Source organism: Pleurodeles waltl, chromosome 5, assembly GCF_031143425.1.
Source record: "Pleurodeles waltl isolate 20211129_DDA chromosome 5, aPleWal1.hap1.20221129, whole genome shotgun sequence".
Lineage (NCBI taxonomy): Eukaryota > Metazoa > Chordata > Amphibia > Caudata > Salamandridae > Pleurodeles > Pleurodeles waltl.
Window position 1 is genome coordinate 996,439,929 of NC_090444.1, and position 24,022 is coordinate 996,463,950.

Consider the following 24,022-nt stretch of genomic DNA (forward strand, 5'->3'; position numbering starts at 1 on the left):
ATGGTTGAAGAAGACATTGATAAATCAATTGTTGAGGCAGATTCAGCAACAGGGGTAATAGCCTCCAAGTATTTGTCTCTACATAGAGGATACCAGAAGTGCTGCTAATTGGTCTACAGAATCAACTTTTAAGAAGTTCTATTCCAAACTAATCACAGGAGTGGCATCACCTGCCGTCCGTAAGCTTTAAACATGCATAATCCTTGACTTCAGCCCAGGCACAGACTGAAAAAATTGCTAGTTAAGGCAAAACTTAAATTCTAGTGAGGATACAGAGAAGACTATTTATTATCCCACCTGCTTCTGGGGAACATTTTCCATTCCATCAAGACACAAGGGCACACCGCTGACATAAGTGGGTTTATTACCTTAGAGCCTTTCACAGTTCCAGTGCTCTGAAAATATATGTTAACATTTTATGGATTCAAAAGTTATCCAAAGGTATTATGGGTGATGAAGCTCCACAGAGTTAATCTGAATCTAATTGTCTGCTTCACAAGAAATAAGAATAGAAAGGATTATTAGAGATTGCAAATGACCCTAAAGATTTCTACTGCACTGCAGGAAGAAAGAAGAAGTGCTGTTCTTGATTGTCATATTGCAGAAGTGGTAATCTGATTGGTCATGAGACATGTTCTTTTTTAAAATTTGTTTTCACCAGAGACTCATGGGCAATGTTGTTCTTACACTGCATTGAAGTTATATATTGAATGGCTGTTGAGTTAAGAAAAAGAAGAGAATGCATAAGCCTCTCCAATGTATCTTTAACAGCATTGACACATTCCCTTACATTAGCTAGGACATTTTTCATTCTACAAATGGTCAACCAATGACTAGGTGGCACCTGTGCAACAATCTCTCTCAATTCTTCAGCAACAAAATCACTGCCATTTACAGCAGTTTCAAACTGTGACCGATCCAAAAACCTCAAACACCTCCTATATAGTCCAAAGATCCAATGCTAATCGCATGGCCCATCATCACCGCAGAAGAAACTGCCCCTATCATGAAGTACATCCAATCTAGGACCACACTGGACCCCTATACCCAAGCCTACTTCGAAAGGTTGTAACCCATCAGTGCCATACCTACACTCATGCTGAATGCCTCCTCCTATTGTACGACCTTCCAAGATGCGTGGAAACATGCAACTGTCCTCCCATTACTGAGGAAACCCTTTGCAGACCCTTCAATGCTCGCCAACTACAGACCGATCTCCCTGCTACCATTTTCAGCCAAAGTTTTAGACAAATCATCATGAAATGCCTTTCCGAATACCTTAATGACCACCAACTCCTTTAAACTACTCAGTCTGGTTTCCGACCCACCCACAGCACAAAAAACGCCCTCACTGCCATCAGGGGTGGCATCTGCATTACTCTGGATGAAGGAGTTATGGCGGACATCATTCTCCTGAACCTCTCCACAGCTCTTGACACAGTCTCCCACCCCATCCTCATCCAACGCCTACATAGCATCAGAATTCAAGGACAAACACTCTGATAGCTCTGCTCCTTCTGTACTGGCCGAACCAAATCAGTCAGCCTGACACTATACAATTTGGATGACTGCAAAGCATACATGATCCCTCCAGCCAGCATCATCTGCTTTCACATTAATGTCCTCTCCTATGCCAACAACACACAACTCATTCTCTTCCTCATGGACAAGATGCCCAGAACCCAGATGAAGTTTAATACCTGCATGACTGAAATCACCCACTGGATGAAGACCAACTGACTGAAGCTGATCACAGACAAGACCAAAACCATGATCTTCAAGGAGAGAAAGCATTTCACTGCGGGACACCACCTGGAGGCCAACCGAGCTAGGACAGACAATTGCAAGAGCCTCTGAATCGTTATCGACAGCATACTCAACATGACCACCCAAGTCAATGCAGTCACTGCCTTGTGCTTCAATATCCTGAAGATGGTGAGGAAGATTTTCAACTGGCTACCAATCAGCACCTGGAAAATCGTCATTCACACCCTCCCAGTTAGCAAGCTGGACAACAGTAACACCCTCTATGCCGGGATCAACAAAAACATCACCAGAAGGCTGCAGAGCATTCAAAACTTGGTTGCCAGAATCAGTCTCAAACTCCTACGCCACACTCCCATCACACCACACCTCAAAGAACTCCACCGGCTCCTAATATACACATTAGCACAATTCAAACTCCCACACTTTCAAGGCACTGCATAATACTGGCCCAGCATCCCTTAACATCCCTTAATCTGCTTACACAAAGTTTCAGAGACCTCCGCTCGTCAGGACTCCTCTCTGCAAATATCACAAGCATATGGCAAACCAGATCCGGCTCTCAGGCCTTCTCCTAAGATGCTCCTGAAGGATGGCATGACCTGCTGCTACACATAAGAGTCTCTTTCTCACTTCTTGAAATATGCAAGAAGCTTAGGACCTGGCTTTCTGAGTAGTCGCACTGGTTCTTAAGTATGGCTAGACTCAGACCAGCTCATCTCAAAGATACCATCCCAGGTAATAGCGTGCTCTACAAAACAACATAACATAAACATAACATAAGTCTGCAGCCCTTGAAGCTGGACTTATGCTGTTACAGACAAGCCCAAAAGCAAGCTTCAGCAGAAAGTTAATATGGTAAAATCCCAGATGCAGAGAAACTAACCACTGTATCAGGTTTGGCACTTACTTGGTACCGAGAAACAACAACTAGTGATGTGAGTCACACACAAAGCAAGGGACACACTACAAATGCAATGAAAGGATCAGCTTCACAAACGTTTAAGGTGCTTAAGTTCTAGTTCAGGTCATTTTACCACTGATATGGCAAGAAACAATAGTTTAAAATAGAAACAAGCATTTCCAATGCAATGGGTCTCGTGTTTGCTTGAGTTAGAGCGATTATCATTGTAAATTCCTAACTAGACTTTTCTTTCCACATAAATTGAGAATGAAAAGTAAAACGGTTGACATAAGCTCATCGGTTGAAAGCTCCACAGTCGCCATGAACATAAGCGCGAAGGAGAGACACAAAAAGAAAAAGAAGTTTGCTTGCAGTCAAATGTATCGCAATCATGCAAATGGCCAAGGCGGTATCAAAACTGCCCCAAGGAGGGACAACCATAAATTATTTACCAATGGTAACAATGGATTTTTGAAAGGCAAGCCCATGATGGGCGTGCGGTGGGTGTGGTTAAAAGCCCACAATACTAACAAGAGGTCAAAGCGCTTATGTGCTCGACCTAAAAAGTGCAATTTTATGTTAAACAACACATGCACAGTAAAATGCAGCCTTCAACGTCTAATCCAGAGTATGTCACAAGGGACTGTGGAGCACTCCCAGCACTGTAGATACTAGAACAATGTCTGAGGGAGAAAGGTACGATTATAATGGAATTTAGTAAAGCACAGGTACAGGAAAGGAAGTTTCTGCACTGTACTGATACAGGGCTAGGACAAAGGGGTGAAAACTCCCCTGTTAAAGGAATGCATGCACTAGCATTCAATGGCCTAAAATGAGCATTACTTAGAATAAAACAATTCCAACACAGCAGTCAGCTTTGTGCAGAATACATGTATTTGTATTGGCGTTCAGTTACCTATATAAATGCTATTATTACATGCTGTAAGAATTTTCCTTTGCTACTCACCAGAGGTGGAGCTGGTTCTGATTTGTTTGTGGAAAAGCAGCAAGAGAATGAAGATGACTCAGCAGCTGGACCCTATAATGAGGCTGAATGTGGTGCATTCGGTAACTAAACATCTCTAGTAGAGTGTGAAGGATCCCCCAAGCATGGGACTTGAAGACTGTGGGCAAAAGCTGACCTGAAAGAAATTAAAACTAAAGTATAAGTTCTGCATACACCAGTTCGCTGCTAAGACTGTGTGTCTATCTAGAACAATAATGGATTAGCATAAAGGAAGTATGTTCTACAACACTACTATAGTTAGCTGAGATGTTGAGTGACACACAGTTCAAGGCTGTAAAGGGGAAGTTTAACTTCGGTTCACATAAAAAAAAAAAAAAAAAAAAAAAAAAAAAGGATACAAGATATTTCATGTGCCACATTTGCTGTGCCCGAAACCCACATAAAACAGAAATGCAACTGAAGGCACATGTAAATTCAAGGCAATTCCCTTACTGTTGAGTTAAATGCAAAACCTTATACATGTGGAGACAGACTATCTAAAGTAAAGCAGTAGAAGATTTGCTCTATGCAATTTGTTAAATATTTAGCCCCCATCCAATATGTGTTGTGTGTGGGATGTAAATTGAGAAAAATAAACAACCCAAAAAAAGGAATCTACAAAAACTGAAAAGAGGGACACTGATAACAAGGTTATAGTAGAGAGAGCAGTACTACAGAACTCCATACTTCAGCCTCAGACACAGGTTTATTTTTACATATGGGATGTCAAGCTTTGAAGCGATTCATCTAAAAATACTACTCCGAATAGCTTGACAGAACTGAGTAACAACACAGGATCTAGCTTCTGAAGGAATCGGGATTATTCCAAGTGCTGAACTTCTAACACAATCTGAATTTGTAAACATCTGAATGCTGCCCGTGTCACAGAGCTGAGAGAGGATTAATCCACAGATGGAGATGAAGCGTGAACATGGAGTAACGTTTAGGGATGCCCAATACTAACTACCGAACTGGAAAGTTCAATTCCTTAGGACCACTGCAGGTGTCAAAGCGTTTCATCAGAAGAGCAGAACGATTCAAGGGATAAAAACACTTAGAAAGATAATCTCTTGATTGATGAAGAAATTCTCAGGGCTGTAGATGAATTGTTAGGAAAACAGAACAAGCAGTTCATGGTTCATTAACTACGAACACCTGCTGCTTGTTCCCCACTAAAGCAAATGGGCTGACTGCCTCTTACCACCTTAAATCCCAAAGAGGAATATCCCACATAAAGAAGAGTAGCCTATCAAACGGAGTAGCCTATCACAAAGCATGTTGAAAGTTTGATTACGTGTCCTAACATGAATCAACCACAGACATGCATGACCTATAGAATTCAAACAGGACACCAGAACGGGCTAGATGTGAAATACAGTAAGATAGCATCGTAGAGATGGGAGAATATCAGATCAATCTCTATTAAACAAAAAATCACAGAAAAAAACTGGAACACTGGAATGTTACACTTTAATTAGCCATGTCTTCATGGGTCATGAGTTTTTATTAAAATACTAATCAATCAATCAAGGTTTGTCATTTCAGAAACAAATCCACAGACAAATACATACATGGTAGGTAAATACCAAGTATTGTGGGGGTGTGGCCAAGGAGCCAGACATGGCGGTCGAGCATTAATACGTCTCCCATTGCTCAAATCTAATCCGTCGTCATCCTACCTGACAGTGTTGTGTTGAGCTCCTCCACGCCCCTGCACTTCACCTCTTTTGGGGTGGCCACCTTTTTGCTCCCCCTTCCGCCGTCTGAGAGGTGCTGTGGCGCCTGGCAGGAGCCGCGTGGAGCTGATGCGGTGTAATGTCGGACATTGTGGACTGTGCCTTTCGCCCGGAGCAGGCCGCATCCAGGATTTCCGTGTGGCTGTGATCCTCCCTGTTGATCAGACCGCCAAGGAGGTAAGTATATGCTCCACCCTCCAACTACCCCCTACAGTTCTGGTGCCTGATGGCACCCTGGCCCTGTCTCGACCCTCGGAGGCCGCCATTCCTGTTTTGCGGATCTGCTCCAGCTTGGATTTCACCCACGCCCTGGGCCAAGGCAGACAAACTCCAAGGAACCAGTGGAACGCACGAGGCCGGGAGGTGGCTGAAGCACCCCCCACTCCTGCACAGAGATTTTGAGACAGGCAAATGCACGGGGGCCACTAGACTCTTTTGCACCCCAGAAGATGAGTGCACCTATGGCCTGCTCCTCTGTGGACCCTTGTTCCAGAAGCACACTCGCCCCACCAGCAACTTTTCAGGACTATGCTGGACCCCTTGATATTCGGGCCGGACCTCGCATGCTCCGGATGCCGGCTCAGAGCAAGACTCGGGCGCAGTACTGCGCATTCATGGCCCGTGTTCCCCTCACACATCCTTGGGGGACAATAGGAATGCTGGTCCCCCCCCACAGGTAGGGGGAGACCACAGTAAGCTCCTAGAGAGGACCTTTCAAGGAAACTGCCCTGGCTCTCAAGTGGGCGATTGCGGGCAGCAGTGCTGCACCTAGGCCCCAGGGGGCACTCCGAAGTAAATGGCAGCCCGACTTCTATGAAAGAGGAGGTATACCATCTCGTACGGTGAATTGCGCACCTGTCCCCATGTTGCCCATATACTCCTTGCATGTCTGTGGCGGGCCCAGCTCTTATACACCTTATGCACAGTGCCTTTCTTCCCTAGACCTCCCACCAAATTACTCTGTTTTGTTGTGCTTCCTTGGCCTTGGGGGTGGGCATACTATCCTGGGGTCTTCCCACCTGACCATGGCTCTTGTGGAGGGAAGTGGAACAGACCCTGCTTCATGGGCTACTGCTGGATTGGACACTTAGGCTACCGGACCCGGGGTGCAGCACTGGTTGAGGAATACTGTAGGCAAACAGAAATTTGCTAGAGGGATAGCTTTGATGCTTGTATCCAGAGGGCTCACTTGAAGCCACACCAACCCCTGTGCTTGGACTACCCCTCTTCCAGACTGGATATGTTGCCGACATCTAGAAAATGCCTGGCACTATGAACTTATGAACTAGGGAGTCCGCTGGCCCACTCATGAAGAACCCTCACTTTGACCCCCCAATTGCCGACACTCATAGAAGCACACAATTCGAAATGTACAGCCCTGACCTTGCCACCTGGCCGAAATGGGGGAAAGCCCAGGGAGGTGCGCGACCTTCAGTGACTTGTGCTGGTCCTTCAACACTCAACTGCTGCTCCCCTTCAGGGGTTACCTGACAACACCTCCAGCGATCCGGCAAGGCCAACACCGACTGCTGGTGCTGCTGTGCGGCAAGCAGGTCGGTGCTACAGGACTCGCCTGCCGGCCTGCGTGGGCTCCCTCTACTCATTGGCCAACCTGACTGTAGCTTTGGACTTGTCTTCGGGGACCTGGACCATACTGGAATGGGCTGCTTATGCTGGCCCATGGCAAGCAGGCCCACTCCTGGAGACCCTCCTTTCCATCATCCTCGGTAGAGGCGCACCAGACATTGGGAAGCGGTAAGCCTCCTTCACCGACGGGCAGTACAGACCAAAATGGAGCAATTCACTTTTCCATCCTCCGACAACAAGAAGACCATGGAGTCTCCTCATTTCACCGCCCGACTCAACCTCCTGGGGGACTTAGGAACAATACTCAAACAATCCAAGACTCACAAGAGGCAATGGAGATGAAGATTAATGGCCTGTGTGTGGGCATCTCGCTTTTCTGCCAGGACCTACAGAAAGTCGCAGAAAGGGTGACTGAAACCGAGATGCAGATCTCTGCCACTGAAGATGACATAGCCACACTTAAGCTTCAAGTATCTAAACAGATGTCCACAGTGGCTGCCCTGGACGAGAGAGCAAAGGATGCTGAGAATCGTTCCAGATGTAAGAACTTGCACCTTATTGGGCTTCTGGAGGGGGCTGAAAGCTCGGGGCTAAGACAACTCCTGCTATCCTACGCGGGGCTTGAAACCAACTAGACATCTGCCATCTGAACTCAAAGGTCATGATATTTCCAGATTACACCGAGGGGGTCCAACAGAAACAGTGCTCCTTTGAGGAGGTTAAAAATAAACTTTGTGCCCTTGACATTCACTATATGCTTCTCTTCCCAGCCCGTTTCTCAAAGTCATTTTCAATTCTTCGACTCACCTTTTTTTTGTTGTTTATTAGTTTATGGGTTATACATAAAAATGTAAAACTGCATACACCTCTAGTAGTACAACAGTTACGTAAGGCATATAAAATGGGAACTAAAACTCCTCCGCCACATTTTCTCATCATAGTGTTGTTTTCTTCCTTCCTGAGGAGGTCTAGCACTGTGGGTGTTCTGTTCCTGCGTCATTCTATTTCCATGACCCCTTCTATGACTCTGAAGTGTCTCCTTGGCCCTCCTCTCTTCTTCCTTTTCTAAAATTATACACCGGGGCCTGGATTAGTTCCAATTTCAGTTTTGTGCCTGTCCCACCTCCCATCCCCCCATATCTTCTCGTATTTATTTTCTTTACCTCTATCCTGGTATACTTCCTTTTCAAGTATACAGCATCTGTCCATGCCCTCCTATCATTCATTATGGCCTGGTGCTATCCCTGATCCCCACCTTCTGGCAATGTCCCTTTTCCGATCATAAAATCTAGATTAATCATTAGCTTTTGATATCTTGTGTGGTTGGTTTGGCCCCATACTCCCAAAGTGCTGTTTCCGGTTTTAGTTCAAGAGTGTGCCCAGTGGTGCTTTCTAGGGCCTTCCCCACTTCTCTCCAAAATCTGGCGATCTTAGGGCAGCTCCATAGGGTGTGATAAAATGTACCAATGTCCCCACAACCTCGCAGACAGTTAGCATTTACTGCCATCCCTAACTTATAAAGCAAGGATCTCTTGTAGTATACCCGGTGCAGTATTTTAAGTTGTATTAATTTGTGCGATGTTGGGATAGCTACCTCAGCTGGAAACATAAGTGCTTCGGCCCAGTCAGCCTCCTCCAGCGCCCTGCAGTCTCTTTTCCACCTCCCTCACAAATTAGTTAATGAGGGTTGTGTGTTTCTCATGATTGTATCATATGTCAGTGATATTAGTTTATTTTGCATCTCACCCTCCAGGAGTCTCAACTCCAATGGGGCGGCTTCCAGTGTTTCCTCTTCTACGGGGATATTGTGGATCAGGGCTGCCTGTAGCTGAGCACATTGTAACCATTGTGCGTCCGATATTTGATATTCGGTTTTGAGGTGTGAAAAAGGTGCCATCCCATTTGTGTCCCATACGTCAGCCAGGGACGTTTCCCCTATGAGGTCCCAGCCCCTATAACCTTTCAGGATGTTTACCTTAGGTAGTCTTGCGCCATCCCAAAGGGTGTCCTTGGGGTCAGACGTTTGGCCCATCCCATCTCCCTAGTAAGTCTTCTCCATATCTGTATGACAGTCATTGTTGCTGAGCTAAGTGTAGGACTCAGTTTACCTCTGTAAAGCCAATGTAGGAAACTATTATTGTGCATCAGTTCCCTGTCTCCTCGGAATGCGGGGTCATCCCATGGAGTGAAAGCCCGGTGATTCACTATGCTTACTTGTGCCGCCTCATAGTACTTCCAAATGTTCGGTAGGGCTATACCCCCCTCATATTTTGACCTTTGTAGTGTGTGTAGTTTAATTCTGGGTTGCCCGCCGGACCAGAGAAGTGTACGGACCAGGGACTCCACTTTGTGGAAGAACGTGTCTGGGATGGGACAGGGGGAGTTGTGCAGAATGTATAGGAAACAAAGTAGGTCCATCATCTCTAAAAACTATAGCTCTTCCTATCAGAGAGACTGGGAGGGATTGCCAATGTTTGACTTCTGTTTCGAACCTTTGTAGCAGAGGGGACAGATTTGCATCGTAGTGGAGGGATGGTTGGCTTGTAACTCAAATACCTAGGTATTTGAACTTCTCTAGTTCCACCCAGAGTGCCAGTGTCAATGGTCGATCAGGCTTCCATGTATCCACAGGGAATATCAACGATTTATCCCAACTGATTCCAAACCCTGACACCTCCCCAAAGGACTGAAAGACGTCTACCAGGCGTCCCACCGACAAAGATGTCTCAGTTATATAGAGCAGAATGTCATTTGCATACAGTGAAATTCGTTCTCTTTACCACTATTGGTTGGCCATCCTCTGATCAACGAGTCCATTCTTATCCAATTGGCCAAGCCCTTAACCGCCAGTGCAAAAAGCACTGGCGACAGGGGGAGCCCTGTCTTGTCCCCCCATGTAGATTTAAATTCTTGCGAGGTGTATCCATTAACTCTCACTCTTGCAATGGGGTTATTATATAATAACTCAATCCATCTCCGGAATTTCGGACCGAATCCCATTAACATGTACCTCCATTCCACAGAATCAAATACCTTACTGGCATCCAGGGAGAGTATGGCTCTCCCTTTGGTAGAGTTTGTTATCAAAGCCAAATTATTGTGGAGCCGTTGGAGATTCATGGCCATTGAACGGCCGGGTATGAACCCAGTTTGATCCGGGTGGACTAGAGTCATCATTACTTTCCTGAGTCTGATCGCCAGTGCCTTCGCTAGGATTTTGGCATCAGAGTTTAATAGCGATATCGGGCGATAAGAGTCTCCCCGATCCCTGGGCTTATTTGGCTTGGGTAGAAGGACAATCATCGCTGATCTCAGGGAGTTCCCAGGTTTCAAAGGCTTTTAATAAAGCTGCATGCAAGTGTGTTATCAGCCCCTTTCCAAGCTTCCAAAAGAACTCAATGAAGAACCCATTGGGTCCCGGTTCTTTTCCCATCTGTAATTGCCCCATCACTTCTGTCAGTTCTTCCTCGGTGACCTCCTCTAACTCTGTGATTTGAAGTGGGGATAGTTGTGCCAAGGGGCAGTCAGCGATGAAGCTATTTCTGCCTCTGGTATGGTTATGCAGGATTGGTAGAAATTCGCCATTTGATCGGGCAGTTCTTCCGTGACCCCTTTGGGCTCCCTAATTATCCTGCCTCAAATTGTCTGAATTTCTCTAATAATGGAGTCACTTTGTTCCTTCTTGACTATCTATGCTAATAATTTACCTGTCTTATTACCTGACTCGTGAAGACGTTTACTTTTTGAAAAGTATTGGCGCCTTACCTCATCTTTAGCCACTACATTGTGTTCCTCCCTTTTTTGTACCATCTCTTTCTTTGCTTCCTGTTCCAGCTGTACTGCATATCTCTGCTCTATTCTATGAGTTTGTTTTCCAGTGTGAGTAATCTTTTCCGTCTTTGCCTTCTGCCCCCCACCTCTCCTGCTATGACCACCCCTCTAATAGTGGCTTTATATGCCTCCCACATGGTCACCGTGCTCTGTACCACACCTGTATTCTCTGTGAAATAGTGCTGTGATGCTGGTCCTAGATCTTCTACCACTTTAGTGTTTTGTAGGCACCAAGTTTCCATCCGCCACCTGTTCCCTGGTGGCCGGGTTCCCAGAGATATCGCCATCTGTAAAGGAGCATGATCACTGACTCTCCCCCACCCCTCCGGCCAGGTAGTCCGCCTCTTTAATTCTAGGTAGCAAATCTGAGGTGGTAAAGAAGTAATCTAATCTTGAGTGGGTGTCGTGAACGGCTGAGTAGTATGAATACCCTCTCTTCTGTCCAAGAAAAGATCTCCATACGTCGTTAAGGCCAATTGCATGTGTGAACCCCTCCAGTTTATCAGTAGCAGAGCACCCTTTCTCTGATTTGCTAATTCTGTCTAGCCCCTTGTCCATCACTAAATTGAAGCATTCACCCATTAGTATATAAGCTGGTAGGGATGTCATAAGAATGGCACCTATTTTTTGGAGCACTCCGCCCTGTAGTCCCGGGGGTAGGTATACATTTAATAATAATACAGGTATGGTTGCGTACTACCCTAGTATTGCTATATAACATCCATATGGGTTCACTCACATGCAGGAATTGTGTGAAATGGGAGGGATTTTCTAATGAGTACAATGGCTCCCCTAGATCCGGACCTATATTGCATGTGTCCCGCTATCTTGTATTTACCCCTTTCCATGGCTTTGTGTTGCGTATCCATGAGGAAGGTTTCTTGTAAGAATATTATATCTGACTGATACCTAGAGAGTACTTTGTGTACCAGACCCCGTTTGAGTTTCTGCCCCAGCCCATTCATGTTCCATGTTAGGAAGGATAGATTCCCGGTACCCATTGTAGATGTGTCAACAGGAATCGTCTTTCTATGTATCCAGAGTTTTCCCTCCATAGGCCCCCCTACCTTACCTTGCAGTGATTTTGGAACTGACCCCCCCCCCCAAATTCATGGCATGTATCAGCCTTAACCCCCAAGGGGGGGGGCCTAACCCCATGCTGTAAATTTCCTCGAGGTGTGGTCCAGTGTCATCGCTGAAGATTGTATTCCACTTATCAACACTTGGCTTCTTCTGTCCTGTCCATGCAACGAGGAGCATGAAGGAAAAGGCAACAGGGGAGGCCCTATATGGAGCCCCCCCCCCATGTCGTTCTCCCCGTCCGGTCTCGCTGGGCCATGTCCTTTTCACAAGTTATTAGAACTTAGTTTATGTGTTAGCCCAACAGATTCGCCGTCAATGGGGTCACCTGAGGAGGCGGTTCCTCCTTTGATTCCTTCTCTGAGCCCAACTGTTCTGTACGGCTACCCCCTGTGTCCGAGGTGGGTTCCTTCCATCTGTCGTTCAACTGAATCCCGGTTTTCCTCCTAAGATCCTGGAGCGCCTTCATCTGCACGGCTTTGATTTGCTCTTGTGTCGGGGCGGCGGCAGAACCCCTCCAAGCCCTCGACACTCTGCATTTCTTCTTTCTTTTAGTCAATTTCATGCAGCCATCCTCTCCGGATCCATGGCGGTGATGGAGTCTGTGTGTCTCCATCCATTTCCAGGCCTCCTGACGCGATGCTAGGAAATGTGCCCTTTTCTTGTATTCGATCCTAAGTTTTGCTGGGTATAACAGTTCATATTTTATGTTGTTTTGTCGTAGGATCTTCTTGACTGAGGTAAACGCAGCCCTCTGTTTCTGCACCAGGTTTGTGTAATCTGGGTAGATGTTTATCTCTTTATCTTCAATTTTCCAGGGCCCCCTTTCCCTTGCCTCTTGGAGGATCATGTCTCTGTCTCTGAAGTTCATTAATCTGACTATTATCGGTTTCGGATATGCCCCCGGTGGTGGAATCACCGGGATCCTGTAGGCCCGCTCCACCAAGAAGAAACTGGTGGGTGTTCCCACCAGCACCACATCGCTCAGCCATGTCTCTATGTATAGGTCTAAAGATGGGTCCTCCACCTTCCAGGGACCCCCACCAGGCAGATGATATGACTTCGAGACCTACTTTCGGAATCCTCCAATTTGATCGCCATTGTTCTCAGTTCGTTATTCATGAGTGCCATCTTCTGGGTGAGCTCTTTCACCTGCGGGGCTGTCGCTTCCAACGTATCTTCTGTTGCTTTGACTCGGTCTTTCAACTTGTTGTGATCATCTCGCAGGAGACCCACCTCCCCTGCAAGCGTTGCTATCTGAGTCTCTGAGGCCGGCTTAGAATCCTGTATAGACGCCAAAATCACAGTGGTGTGTTGTGTTAGTGCCTTCTCCCCCGCAATAGTCTCCTACGGAGCGCTCCAGGGGGACACCAACTGGTGTGTCCTTGCCGATCTGTTGCTCCATGAGTTTCTGGGGGTGGGTGGGGGGAGGGGAGGAGAAGGTCACCCTCAGGGCTTTTATTTTGACTCCCAATGCCTCAACCGCCCTATTGCTTCTTCCGGTCCCCACGCATTCGGGCCAGCCACGTAGGTCGCCCCCGATTTTGCCTCCTCGGGGTTATTCTTCTCCCACCTCGCCGCTTATCTGTGCAGTCTGCAGCCTCTTCCGCGGTGCTTTGTGCTCGCTTCTGTGCTCACTTACCAGATCCAGCCCTTCCTGTCCTCCCGCCGTCTTCTCTGCGTCAGGCCTCCCTTCTAGAATGGCGACCACCGCCTCCGTTTCCGGATTCACTGCTGCCCCCATGGATCAGGAGGATGTTCCTCAGTCATGTTGCTGAATTTTCATGAGCCGTGGCCCCCGTCCTGTCCTCCGGCCGACAGGCCGTGCTGCACCGCAGCTCCTGCCGCCCTGTTACCGTTTCAGGGCTCCAGCCAATGCTGTCTTTTCCGTGTTGGGCCTTGCCTCTAAAACAGCAGCAGCCATGCCCCTCCATTCCCGGGCTCGATGCTACCCTGGTGTATCTGAACCACTGACGTTCCTCCCGGGCTCTGATCGGGAGGCTGTTTCTCCTTCGCGTTGCTAAGTTTCCATGGGCCACGCTCTTGGCTCTCAGCCACCACAGCGCGCCCCTGAACGCGCCCCTGCGCTGCTCTCCGTCACTCCCCGGTCCTCCGGGCGCCCGCTCAGTCGACTGCTCAGCAGGCTTCCTGTGGCCGGTGGGGGTCGAGGAACATGCCTGTGGGGCCGATTTGGCACCCTTTCCAGGATAATTTCCCCTCCATGCAGGTACAGACAGCAGGAGCTCCGGACTACGCATCCGACTCCATTGCCCCTTCGACTCACTTCTTTGACACTCCTGAACAGGCTTGGAAGTGGGCTATGGAGCAGAGGTCGCTGAGCCCCTTGGGGCTAGGAAATCAAGTAGATCTGGAGCTGTGGAACTGTTCTCCACTCTGCCCCACCCAGGGGCCCCAGAGAATGCTCCAGGCCCCGGACATCAGGGCCCCAATGATGGGGAGAAGGAGCTCGACAAGCTCAGCCCCTGTATAACGGAATCCGACCAAAATGGAACTGGATGAGGCTCGCATGGCCCACATCTATTTGGCTCCCCGGACAGTGTGCCCAACTCATTGGCCCCACTCCCCCACCTCCCAGTGCTCTAACTGGGCGAGTGGTGGCGACCGGCAATGGCACAGGACCTGACTGCGGAAATCTGGAGTAGTATTGCATACTTGATCGCCTATGTTTTCGGCTGAGGAGGGTGTTACGTATACCAAATTTCAATGCCTTGGTACTGTGTTGTTGTTATGGTTACAAACGTCTCTCGCAAATCACAGATTTCGCTTTTAATGTATTCATTATATCATTGTCAGGTCTGAGATCCAATCCAGGGGGAACAGTAACTGCAATTTACTTTCTCCCATTGTTTTTGTATTTCATGTTCTGTTTATGGGAGACAAATGCTTTAGTGTTGGAAGCATGGGGGGGGAGTTGAGGGGAAGGCATATGTTGTTCTATGGAATTGCTGTTTTGTACCGTTTTTTTCACTTATAGGTATCCACTTGCAAGCTATCCACTGTAACCTCTTTGCTACCCGGATTACGCTCTGGGCTGCCATGTGCGGTCCATCTCTCATCACTGACTGGGCCCCATCAGATATACATATACTCCACCGCCCTCCCGGATGATTAAGATAATCTCTTGGAATGTAAACGCTCTCTTACACCATATCAAGAGAGCTGCTGTGTTGTGCTACATCAAGCGATGAAAACCAGACATAGTCCTACTCTAGGAGACACACCTCCTAGGTTCCCAGTGCCCCTTTTGAGGTCGATACAGGTATAACAGAATCTTCCACTCGGGCTTTGCCAGAGATTCCAGAGGAGTCACACTCCTCTTACACAACTCTTCCACTGACGGTAACTAAAGTACACAAGGATCCCCAGGGAAGATATGTGAGGATCGAGGGATGCATATCTGCACAATACTATAAGTTTATCTCTTGTTATGTTCCTCCATAGCTTCTAAAGCCAACCTTGCAGGGCCTCTGGTCCCCATAAGTGGCTTTCCCTCCCCGGCTACCTTTTCAGGCGGGGTTTCAACACGGTTCTTGATACCATGCAGAACACTTCCAACACCCCACACCCTCATAGACGGACCCAATTAATGTGCTTGGTCACTTGGGCAGACTTGGGCCCATTTTTATTGACTGAAGTGCCCTCCCGAACACCCAACACCCTATTTGGAGATTTAATACGTGGCAACTGTTGGACTCTGAATGGGGTTCACCTCCCTGGAGGAGCAGTTGCAGGCTTTCTTTCCGACCAATGTGGGCTTGTTACCCTCAGTTGCAATGTTATGAGCAGTGAGCAAGCCTACCCTAAGAGGGCTCTTCAAGGTCTACATGCAGCTGAAGGAATTGGCGCAACAGGCACAATTGACAAACCTAAAAGCTCTGGAATGCCAGGTCCAAGGCTCTGGCGCAGCCATCAATTGTCTAATAGAAACAGCACAATTCAAATTGAGACAAGTCTCCCTGGAGGAGGCGAAGCAGCGCTGGAGGGCCTCGACTCAAAAAGTACATCTATCAGGAGATAAATCAGGAAACTGCTATATTGGCTACCAACCTGTAATATTTCCACTAGAATCGCACCTGCCATCAAAGACTCTACTGGTAAACTCTGTGAGGAACCATCAGCATTTGTTCAGGTCTTTGCAGCATTTACTAAGGACTATATCAGGTGCACCCCGACCCCTGAGGCCGAAAGACCCCTTATCTTAGACATCCCCCTACCCTCGATCCCATCCTTTCATGGCGTATGAAATGAATCAACCATTAAAGGGTGAAGAGGTAGATCAAGCCATCTCTGAACTTCAATCAGGGAACACCCCCGGACCAGATGGCTTCCCTATCAAAAATTCCAAGAGATACTGGACGCTTCTGATTCCAGATTTACTGACCCTTTATGCTGAGGCACGGCGTCAGGGTTCATCCCCCGGGCCCTCGATTGTACCACTATTGTTGTCTTGCCCAAAGAGGATCTTCATGCGGATTGGAGCTCTTCCTACCGCCCAATCTCCCTCATTAATGTTGATGTCAAGGACTTTTCTAAAGCCCTGGCAATCAGACTGAGACGAACCCTGTCTCAACATATTTACACAGACCTATGTGGTGTCATGGTAGGAGGAAGCAACCCCCACTGTATTCGCCGCTGTAGTTGACACTCTACCAGGTGTGTCACCTGGGTCGTAATCTAGTGCTCCTTTTTGCAGACTTTCAGAAGGCATTTGACATTGTTTCTTGGTCGTTCCCTGATACTGTGCTTCAAAGAGCAGGGATGGGCCCAATGTTCAGGCGAATTGTGCATCTCCTATACAACGCCTCCACAGCTCAGATCCTCAATGGAGTTTTATCCCATCCCCCATTTCCAATCTCCAAAGAGGCATGCACCAGGGTTGCCCCTTATCCTCACTGCTATTCACCCTGGATGCTGAGCCCATGGCCTGTCTGATACACTGCGATGCACAGATTAGGGGCTGGCGATGTGAGGGGGAATTTGAAGATCAAAAAGCTCTCTACATTGACAACCTACTTCTTTGCCTCAGTGACCCTCAAATCTCAGCCTCAATGCCTGGAGATTCTCCAACTATATGAAGGGGCCTCAGGTCTACAACTTATTGCACATAAGTCCCTGCTGGTGGAAGTGGCTGGGGAACCCACAGAGCGACAATGGTGCCCTGATATACCTAGAAGACTGAATTATTTTGTATATCTGGGGATTCATATATCGTGCCTCTCAGACTAGGCTTGGTCCCTAACCTTTCGACCCTGGCCTCAATTCTGGACAGGGACCTTGTCAAATGGAACTGGCTGCCTCTTAACCCTATGGGACATGTTGCACTCTTCAAAATTATGTGCCTACCCAGATGCTTATACTTTCTAACAAATTACACTTGTCCAGTCCCCCGGGGTGGTTCTGATCGCTGCCCTCAAACTTGACACCTTATAGCATTCAACTCAGCACGTAAATCTCCCTTTAACAGCCACTTGGCGTGTCGGGCATTTATGGCTATCACCTAGCGACCAGCTGGTACTCATAAATGAATGGCTCACAGGGGGGCTAGGAGGACTCTGCTTACCTCCTGGAGCTCTATCTTCTAGGGCTTGAAGAGCTTATTGATTATCAACTCCCCAGATGGGTTCCGCTCTCTTTGGCGAAATGCGAGGGTTGGTTGGGAAGTTCATGTCTAGCTGACAGAGAACTGGCAATGTCATCATGTCTGTGTATGATCCCGACCAAATACATTCATGCAACTTACCTATCCCTCCACCGCATACAAAAGATGAGTCGATCCACACAGGCTACATGTACATGTCGCACCTTCTCTGCTGCTGACTTTTATTCCATGGCTCTGTGTTTGCAACCCATTTGGAATAGGGTAGGTTGTTAAATTTCCACAAAGCTAAATCACTCAATCGATCTGGGTCCCCAAACAGTGCTGCTGGGCCTCCTGGAGGAACGGGGAGGTCCACGCACCAAAAGGATTTTCATAGGGATAGCTTGTCTGGTGGCAAAAAGAGACACTGCTTGCTTGTTGAAACAGCCTCATCCCACTCACTGCAGCTGTGGCAAAGGGGAGTTGACTGGTGCTCACCACAGGAGAAACCAATTTACGAGGCACAAGGATGTCCCAAAAAACACAGCAAAATATTGGGGAGGTGGTGTGAGTACCATGGGATACTGCCGCAAGAGATAATCTCAAACAGCATATCATTCTATATAACAATGTGACCCCAGAGATGTTTCCTACTGATAACTGTATCACAGTGGATGATGCTTGCACTACTAAATAATAAAATTTCTTTATAAAAATATAACAAATATTGCAGAAAGTAGTTATACAGTCGGCAAAGTCCTTCAATAAAAATTTATTGAATAAAAATAGTAAAATAGTCAGACTACACAAGTCTTAAAAAGTTCTAAACAGACAAAAGTGTATTAGTACAGTACATACAAAATCACAAATGCCAGAAAGTTGCACAAGAGATTTTCTGCAAAGTTACATTTACACGCTTCAGTATGATACATCTAAATACAGTATTCTAGCCCACAATTAGCTCGAATCTGCCATGGAATTTAACCGTTTTCTCCTATGCCAATTTGACTAGAAGTATTTTGCAACTGAGAATACTACGGAGGCCCCAGTATCGAAATGGTTACTTACCAGAAGGAGTAGTTTTGCAGCCCAATAAGTTTTCTGAATGCACATGCTGTGCATCTATTCCACCATCTAGTGGTTGATTCCAGAATTGTGTTTTGTCCTCCTGTTTCTTTTTTTTGTGTGTGCTTAGGTGTTGTCCTCCACCACTTGGTGGTAAGTCAATCCCTCGTGTGACTTCAGATGGTGCTCCGGAAGTTCCTACGCGATGCCGCCATCTTCAGATTCTATTTTTCTCTCTTCCCTTTTTTTGGGGGGAAGTTTGTTTTGTCTCGAATCGCGGATTCTCCTCACCCTCTTTCTGGGGAGGTGGGAGAGCCGTATGTGAATCCAGAAACTCTCCAGGCTGCAAGACTACTCATATTGGTAAGTAACCATTTCATTTTGCAGCATGAATTCTTTTCTGGATTCACATGCTGTGCATCTGGTTATGTAGCAGTGTTTGGTTGTCTGGGAAGGATGGGTTGCAAAGAGGGTGAATTGGCAAACAGGTGCCTTAGTACTCTGTCCCACCTGTGCTTCCTTGTTCAGATGGAAGTCCACGCAGTAGTGTTTCATGAAGGTCTGTGCGGATGCCCTGGTTGCAGCAGTGCAGATATCAGCCAGAGGTACGTTGACCAGGAATGCTAGGGATGCGCTCTTCTTCCTGGTTTAGCACACCCTGGGACAAGTGGGTAAGATCTTCCCCGCCCTTGCACACCATATTTTGATTCTATCCACCATCCATCGTGCAATTAACCCTTGGTTATTGGAGTACCGCTGCAAGCCCTAGCAAAGGAGAAGAAAAGCTTGCTCCATTTCTGGATTGTTTCCGGCTCTTGTACGTAGTACATGATTGATCTCCGCAAATCCAAGGTATGAAGTGCCTTCTCTGCTTGAGTCTTTGGGTCCCCAGGTATAAGCGACTATGGCGGCCAGGTATACCTTTAGTGATGCGTAGGTCAGGCCACTGTCCAGTAGGTGGGTAAGGTATATTAGCACTGTTCAGTGTTCTGTCCTTGTTTCTAATAATCCATGTTCTCTACACCAGTCTAAGCATCTGGACCACTTGGCTGTGTAGCACTTTCTAGTGTTTGGTTCTCTTGCCTCCTTTCAAATTTCCATTGTCCTAGTAGGCAGTTATAGATGCCTAAACTCTAGGTATTTAGGAGATGTACCACTAGGATGAGTGTGGCTGGCTCCAGGTGACACACTTTTCCATTCTGCATGGTTAACAGGTCCTGAGTTGCCTTAATTGCCGTGACATGTCCTCTAATAAATCCAAGAACCATGTCCGTCTGGCCAATTGAGGGGCAATTAGTATAAGTGACGTTCGTGGTTGTCTGGCCTTGTCGAATACTCTTGGAATTAGGAGAATCAGTGGAAAAGCATAGGTAAATGTGCCTGACCAGTTTGACAGACTGGTGGTGTGGAAACCTGGATGAGAAATGTAGGCATTTTGTGTTTTCCAGTGTTGTGAGTTGCGCACTGCTTGGACACTCTATCCATTGCCTGCTTCAGCTCCTATTTGTGAGAGGTGCTCTCTTGTCTTCTCAATCTGTCAGCTTCAGTGTTCTGCTTCCTGGGAAGGCGTTTTGTTAATAGAGTTGTGCTCCACTGAATCGTCCACCTCCGTATCTCCTACCTGCTTGTTCAATTAAAACAGTCATTGTACTGTCTGTCTGTACAAACACTAAGCGCCCCCCTCACATGAGCCTGAAAAGTGTTAAGCACTAGGGAGACCATCTTTAGTTCCAGGCAGTTTATGTATTTCACTGCTTCCACCGGGCTCCAGAGACCTCTGATCATCAGATCCTCCATGAACGCTCTCCAGCCACTGTGGGATGCATCTGTTGTTATGGTCACCATAAGAATTGGTAGATTGAAAGATCTCCTAATGCTAAAGTTTGATGGGCACCAACATTCTATTACCTTCTGAATTCTTGATGTGAGAACCACTAGATATTCCCAGCTCCCCGTGGCTTGCGACCACCCACTACAGAACCATTCCTGTATGGGCGCATGTGAAGTGTTTCTTGTAGTATGAGGGCAATGCATGGAGCCATCATTCCATTAGGTACAGGACAGTCCTCACTGTCAGACTGTCCCTTCATGTAGAGGGGAGTTTGCTCTGCTATTGTGGATGGTCTCTTGGGGAGTAGGTATGTTTGCACTGTCCTCAAGTCCAATGTTGCCACCAGGGACACCTTCACTTTCCCTGGGAGTGGAAACAACTTTCTGTGACTTACTGTAAACCCTAGATTCTGGAGCATTCTGATGATGTTTTGCAATTCCCTGTGGCATTTTTGTTTTGAATTTGCCTTTATTCCACCAGTTGCCCAGGTATGGATAGATATGTATCCCCTGTCTTCACAGGTGCGTGGCCACCGCAGACAGGCATTTTGCGAATAACCTTGTTGCGGATTTTATCTTGAAGGGTATCATTCTGAATTAGTAATGTACTCCATCCATGAGAAATCGGAGGTATTTCTGGTGCCTGTGGTTCATTGGTATGTAAAGGTAGGTGTATTTTAGGTCTAATGTGGGCATATAGTCTCCCCTTTTTAGAAGTAGGGTCACTTCTTGTAACATTGCCATTTTGAAATGTTGCGTTCGTATCATCTTGTTTAGGTACCTGAGGTCTAGGATCGGTCTTGTTTTGGTATTAGGAGGTATGCTGTCTAGACGCCACTGCTTGCTACCCTCTGTGGGACATTCTTCAAGGCCTTTTTTTAATTAGTTCCTTGACCTCCTCTACCAACTGTATGAGTTCCTATTCCTTTACTGTTCTTGTCTTTGTGGAGATGAGTTGTTGGTTTGGTAAGTTCTATGCATGAGCTGTGTTTTATGATGTTTAAGATCCAAATGTCTGAGGTGACTGACCTCCATTCCTGGAAGACTCCTCCTATTCTTCCCCGCACTGGCGTTGTGTGGCAGGGTTGTTGAGCGCCTGAGTCATTAGGAAGTTTCTACCTCGCGGGTTGTCCCCTACCACTGGCTTTCCACAAAAGGGCTGTCTCACCAGCTGTTGCCACTGCTGTTGAGTAAGTTGCTGTGCGGTCTGTTGGTTGAAACCCTGTTGGCTGTGTTGCTGCTGGGTTGTTGAGAATCTTTTCTGCTGGTCTTGTGTTGGGCGTACCTCCCCTCCTGAAGGACCCTCTGAACTTTAACTCCCGATGGCCTTATCTGTCTTGTCGTCTTTCTTGAGCTGTTGTATTACCTCATCCACAATGGTACCAAAGAGAGTCTCCTCTGTAAATGGAATGTCTATCACTGAGGATTGTACCTTAGCTTGAATCCAGAGATCCTTACCCATGAGTGCCTCTTCAGTGTGGTGTTTGTGCACACCTGTCTGCTTGCAGAATCCTTTGTGCCCAGCACAAATTTGAGGCAGGATTTGGCAATGTTTAAGCCTGCATGGATGACTGCTTTTGCTCTTTTTTGGAACTCCTCTTGGAGGGGTTGCATCAGTCATTCCATTTCCTCCCATTGCTGGTGGCCATCTCTGTTAAGGAGAGTGATGGAGTTTGCTATTATCCATTGCATTGCTGCCTCCCTTTCCATCTTCCTACCCAGCAGGTCCATCCTCTTGTTTTCTTTCCCTGGGGTGGGCCTATTGACGTAGACGCGTTGTTCCTTTTTCTGGCCGTGGCCACTATGATGGAGTCTGCTGATATGGTTCCCTTGATGTACTGGGGATCTTGTGTAGAATGTTTATATTTTTTCTTCAATTCAGGAGTAATCACCCTAGCTGTACCATATGTCTCTGCTGCTCTCTCTGTCTTTTGTACAAGGTCGTTCGGGAGGGGGAGGCATAAAAGGGTAACTGTCAATTCCTTCTTCAGGGGATTTGGCATCGAGATCCTGCCACTCCCTGTTGAAACGGCTCTGTCTCTCTCCTGCGTTTGCCTCTTCCTCCTCGTAATGTGTGGTTCTGGTGCAGACGGGGCCTTGATGGCCTGCACATCATCTCCCAGATCCCTTTGGCTTTGAGAGTTTCACTGGGATACGAACGGTCTTTAGGGAGCCAAACTCATCCTTACGGTGCAGAAGCGCTGCCATTTCAGCCTTCAGTCAGCGTCTTTTCTTTTTGACCTAGAGCGAGCACTGGTCATCGATGAGGGCCTTCCTTTCGAGGCAATCATCTCTGTGCTCTTTGCCTCTATAGCCCTTTATTTTGGTACCTTTCTTTGTGCCTGTCAGCAGCGAGGCTTGTTTCAAAAGCTTGTCCCCATCGGTGTCCGTTGATTGGGACCTGTTTGGCTCTTTGTGTTTGTGTCGACTTTCAGTTGTCGATTGTTTCAACGTCGACACCAAGGTGGCCTTTGGGGATTTGGTTGCCTTCATCTTTTTGGCATCCTTTGCCGTCTTCCTCACAGATTCTGTTTTTTTTTAATGTTGACAATGCTCCCTTTGGCGTCACTTCCCTCTCTGCTCCAGCTCGACTTCTTAGAAAGTTTCTGTGTCGCTGGAGACCAAGGTCCTTCAGGGATTCCTGTGCCTTCTGAATACCAGCCTTGGCGTAATGTGGGTTTCGTTTCTACAGCCTGTCCTTGAGTCTTGGGTAGGAATTTGGTGCAGGCCTTGCAGTCTTCAGCATTGTGATCTGTTGGAAGGCAATGGTTACAGACCTTCTGTGGATCCCCCTGCGCACAATTTTTGGTGGCAGCTTGGATAGAATTTAAAAGGGGTGTTCTCCATATCACTTATCTGTCCCTCTCCTCTGCATTCTCTGACCATGTGTCCTCCAGTAATGGGGTCCCGCCTCCCCCAGAAGAGTTCTACACCCAGGTTACAATGTTCCTCGTGGTCTCCAGTGATTCGCTGTGCCTTTTCGTGCCCTTTTTTCTTTTCTTCTCTGCAGATCCTTGCAGATTCCACAGAGCTCCTCAAGGTGTGCTTCCAGACCAAACAGCGGAAAAAAAAAATCTGAAGATGGCAGCAAGGCACAGGAACTTCCAGAGCAGTTTCTGTTATCACACAAGGGATGGACTTACCATCAAATGGTGGTCAACTACACACAAATAAACAAAAAACAAAACAAAAAAAAACACGACTCCAGACCCAACCGCTAAATGGTGGAATAGATGCACAGAATGGGAATCCAGAAAACGATTCATGCTGCAAAACATATTTACAAACTCTCAGGGTTACCGTATGTTGTTGAACACCCATGAGCCGACAGAGGGGAACAATGCAACGCGCTCTTATAGTTCTATCTGGCAGAATATGGCATTTGCATCCCCTCCTTTGACTGCTAATATTAAAAGGTTTTTGATGGTCTTCATTCCTCATTAAACCATAGTGAATGGTCCCTTGGTATTCAGCTGTGGTTCTTTTGTACTCTTCATAAAAAATAAGTTCTTCAGATCCTGGAAGCATCTAATATGGATGACTACAAGAGAGATATCAGTGGGGTGGCATTGACTACAGCAGACAAGTATCAGAACTAACTAATCATACAAACTAGCTAG

The 24,022-nt window shown here is 47.0% G+C and overlaps 1 protein-coding gene across 3 annotated transcripts in view; it reads right to left on the reverse strand.

Moving 5' to 3' along the window:
* MED23 (mediator complex subunit 23) overlaps nt 1-24,022 on the reverse strand; it is a 409,061-nt gene that overhangs the window by 188,422 nt on the left and 196,617 nt on the right. For all 3 annotated transcript variants that reach the window (XM_069235159.1, XM_069235158.1, XM_069235157.1), the window contains one exon: nt 3,636-3,810. In XM_069235159.1, the coding sequence (XP_069091260.1) occupies nt 3,636-3,810 (175 nt within the window). The remainder of the gene's footprint in view (nt 1-3,635; nt 3,811-24,022) is intronic.